At 44.0% G+C, this 4057-nt stretch overlaps 1 protein-coding gene across 1 annotated transcript; it reads right to left on the bottom strand.

Annotated features, from left to right (window-relative positions):
* Positions 1-208: 208 nt before the first annotated feature.
* On the bottom strand, positions 209-1861 carry LOC104412468 (UDP-glucuronosyltransferase 1-9-like). The gene is made up of 2 exons (XM_010023200.1): positions 1124-1861; positions 209-244 (listed from the first exon to the last, which is right to left on the bottom strand). Exons 1-2 carry the CDS (start codon positions 1859-1861, stop codon positions 209-211), a joined length of 774 nt encoding a protein of 257 aa, XP_010021502.1.
* Between the last annotated feature and the right edge of the window lie 2196 nt (positions 1862-4057).

The raw sequence follows: 4057 nt of genomic DNA, 5'->3' as shown, positions 1-4057 counted from the left end.
AGGAATGCTCTTTCCTTGCAGCAAGCTTACAAACTCTTTGTAGCTCTGAGACCTTCAAGATGTAGAAATAGAGATTTCTGTCATGCAACCAGCAAGAATTTGCCTCTTAGATCTCAAATTACAAAGTGCCACTTTTGAGCCTAAGGTGAGAGAATGCCTTATAATATTGCTCTAATATTCTAATCTATAATATTATTCTTTATTTGGCTTACTCCTTATTGATTGCAGTGGACTCTGCAGAAGTCTGTTGAAGAATATAAAAGAAATCTGAAAGTAGAAAAAACCCTTGAGCTCAAACATACTGTACTGCAATCGTGCAGTGATATTGTGTCACCCGTGCTCAGAAGAGAGTATGTTCTGCTTTGTGCCTGGAAAGAAATGTCTAGTGTTAAGAATTGGTTTAGAGACTATATAGTAACTATTGAAAGAGATTTTATCAATACAGATTTACATTTCTCTATTAGCTTAAAAAAAACCTGCAGAACAATTCTGGTAAAAGCAAATGTCAAGAAATAGGTGTGAAAACTTAGATCTGAGTTTTGCATGCAAGTGTCTTTTACCTTTTCATTACCTGAGATTACCTCTTCCCATTTCAACATGACATTTATGTTTCAGCATGATCTACAAACAGACATAACTCAACACAAACAGACAGTTTGGAAATCATATGTCATAAAACCACAACTAAAGCAAGTTCACTGACTTTGCTGAGCCTGGAATGAAAACCGAAAGCCAATTCTCAGAGCATGGTCTTTAAGGTTTATGGTCAGGTGAAAGAAATATATGTCAGACTCCGCAAAAATGAAACCATAACCTGGGTAATGAATAATATACATTCATTAAGGGCAGTAATTTGTGGGTGGTAAATGAAGCCCATTTTTTGTTGGACTTGTCAGAAAATCCTCATTAATTCATATCAGTTATCTGCCTCCATCAAGGTAATTTGATTTCAGCCTGTGGAAAACAACTGCAAACTCCTGGTTGTATTAAATCATTACCAGATTAAATAAACAAATAATATTAAAGCAAATAAAATACATCAAACCCCCTGAAGTTCCAGAAATGCCATAATCACATTTCATTGCAAAATGTATGATCTGGAGGGAAAAAAAACAACCCATACCTTAGAGAGTGGTTTCCTCTGAGCGCAGTTTATACCTCCAATAAAGACCATATTGGGCATCACCGGTCTGACATACTCAAACACAAAGTCAAACCTCAGAAGCCAAATGGAAGCAGAGTCCACGAGGTCTATGAGGGATACATCCCTCTGAAGAAGGTCAGAAGCAAACTCCAATGCAATTCCGTAGAAACCGTTACAGTACGCAGGCTCCAGGAGGTGAACCAGAGCATTTTCCACTCTCTGCAAGAAAGTCATTTGGTCAGAGTTGAAGGTAAATAGCCTGGGGATGTAGGACAGAGGACTTGGGCACCGTGGTGCATCATAGTGTAAGTTGCAAGGAAATCCTCTCATAAAGAACGCGTATGGAAGAGAAAAATACTGAGCAAGCAGCGGTCCACACATAAAGATGGGGTCTGTTAGGAGAGCATCAAAACTGCTTTGATTCACGTACTGAAGGAGCTCCTTGTTGCTGAACAGGTTCTTGCACTGAGTAAAGAGTAATTCGAAAACATGCACCGAGCCATTGTATATTGCTAGAGTGTTCAGTGGGAAAGGCAGACCCTTCAGGTGAGCTGCAACATACCCAGAAAAGGCATTATTCAGGTCTTCTAATGTGTAGGACACTGGGTATGTTTTCACGGTGTAGGCCTGTGCCACTCTCATCTGCCAGCTTACTTCTGGTACAATCACCACCACTTCATGTCCTTTCTCGCTGAGCTTTTCAACCAGTGGCCGCATGCTAAGCCAGTGACTTCCATCCATGGGCAATACCAGGAGTTTCCCTCCATCTGAGAGGCCAGGAAGGAGGAGGATGAAAATCCAGGCACAGCAAAGCCTCAAAGTCATGTTGCTGTGGTCAGAATAAGGACTGTGAAAGTCTTCTCCTTCAGGATGTAGACTGCAGATGCTTTTGAAGGAAGCTAGTGGGTTTATATGCTGAGTTGGGCGGCGTTATCATAATCTTCTAGTTAATGATTTACTGCTTTGGATTATGGGCCATTTGGGTTGTTTTCCTTTCTCATTACTTGTGAAGCCAAATGCAGTGACCCTTTATTGTGCTGAATCATTGAAGCTTTTATGTTCAACAGAGAACTAGCTCCTCAGCATGCTAGTACGATTTCCTGCAACTCTCTTAACCATTAATGCATCCCGTCTCACATCTTGGCTAGGACTAAGGAAGGCAAGTCAGGTGCAAACAGCTCCACCACCACAGTAACAAACGTAAACAGCCTCAACGAATTTCCTTGTGGTTGGAGATGTGCATGTTCAGATAATTTCTCCAAGGACAGAGACCCTCAAGAGAAGGCGAATGGGTAGGTGAAGCAAATCTGAGCTAGAAGGAATCTCCAGAGTCTACAATGACACCAAGAAGGGACAAGGAACGAGGCTTCAGAGCAGTTCTGCAGTTGTTTCACAGCCTATGAGATAGATGGCTCTCAGGCAGCTGAAAACTCCTCATCACTTGCCTATATGTCAAGTAGAAACCAGACATAAGATTGTACTAAATGTGTCGTAATGACTACTACTCCCAGTACGGCTTGGACTGTTCAATAGAGACTTGGGTGTCAGCCGAGCGATCGACCTGGCTTAGCCAACGAGCAGCTCCAGCACAAGTGTGGGTTTGCAAGAGCAATCAGCTTCACAGCATTGCTTCTGATGTTATTGGTGCCAAAACTATCAGATGCCTAAATGCAACTGTGACATGGAAAAATAATGTAACCTGGGATATTCAGAGCCATGTAGCCTCTGTCTCTCAGGCACACAACTTTTCTCTCCCTTCCATACCACAGTCAATGCAATGAAATTCATTGCATATTGTTTTCTTCTCTTCCCTTGTGTAGCGAAACGACTGGAAAAGTATCAAAGAGCAGTTTTCTTTCAGGATAACATTCCAGAAAACCGAATATATGAGCTTCTGAGTAGGGGGAGAAGCTCTGAGGTAAAAGTTCACAAATACCCTCAGGATCTTTGATGTTACTACAAAGTGTAAGGAAAAAAAAAGATGAATAACTAAACCAGGTTATTTCCAGGTTTATGTAAAACACACTTTAAAATGATCGTTGGGAAGACGACCAGTTTAGCAAACAACCTTTTCCACAAAAAGGTTAATTTATGTCTTTTGTAATGGCAACCTCCCATTTGCTGCAAAGGGGTAAGCAGAGAGCTGGCAGGGAGACATCCTGCCCTCGCCTCCCTTCTGCATCAGGATGCATTTGCCATCCAAACCTTGCAGAGCATTTAACAGGACAGCGAATGCAAAGGCAGGCCCAGGCCTGGTGAAGTTAATCAGTACCTTAGAGGTGTTTCTGAGTGTTTCAGGGATTGCCAGAGGCTCCCAGAGTTCACTTGATTATCTGGCAAGGGCTTCTTGATGAGTTAAACTTTGCTGGGTTCAAGGGAGTGCGAGATAACAGTTGCAGGTCACCAGGAAAATAAGAGGACAGTAAGAACTTTGAGTGTGGATAAGAAGCTGCAGAGCTGGGTGATGCCAAGGAGCAAATGGGCAACCCCAATGGAAAGGAGCTGTGCTGGAAAGTGCCAGCGGGACTGAGGGATGCTGTGTCAGCACAACTGCTGCCTGCGGCTCTGTGGCCCTGCCGGCATCATCATGGAATCAGAGAATCCTAGAATGGTTTGGGTTGGAAGGGACCTTAAAGATCATCCGGTTCCAGCCCCCTGGGGGTGTTGGGTGAGGAGGGGCTCCCCATGACCCGGCTTCAGTGTGTGTTTGAGGCCAGAACCCCCCCGTGTGCTGGGTGCACCCCCAGAGCGTGAGGAGCAGCTCAGGGAGGGGATCCTGCCCCTCTGCTGTGCTCTGGGGAGACCTCAGAGCAGCTCCAGTGCCTAAAGGGGCTCCAGGAAACCTGGAGAGGGGATTTGGACAAGGGATGTAGGGACAGGACAAGGGGAATGGCTTGAACCTGCCAGAGGGGA

The sequence above is a fragment of the Nestor notabilis genome, unplaced genomic scaffold (genome assembly GCF_000696875.1).
Source record: "Nestor notabilis isolate BGI_N333 unplaced genomic scaffold, ASM69687v1 scaffold13131, whole genome shotgun sequence".
Taxonomy (NCBI): domain Eukaryota; kingdom Metazoa; phylum Chordata; class Aves; order Psittaciformes; family Psittacidae; genus Nestor; species Nestor notabilis.
This window is presented reverse-complemented; position numbering and strand designations above follow the sequence as displayed.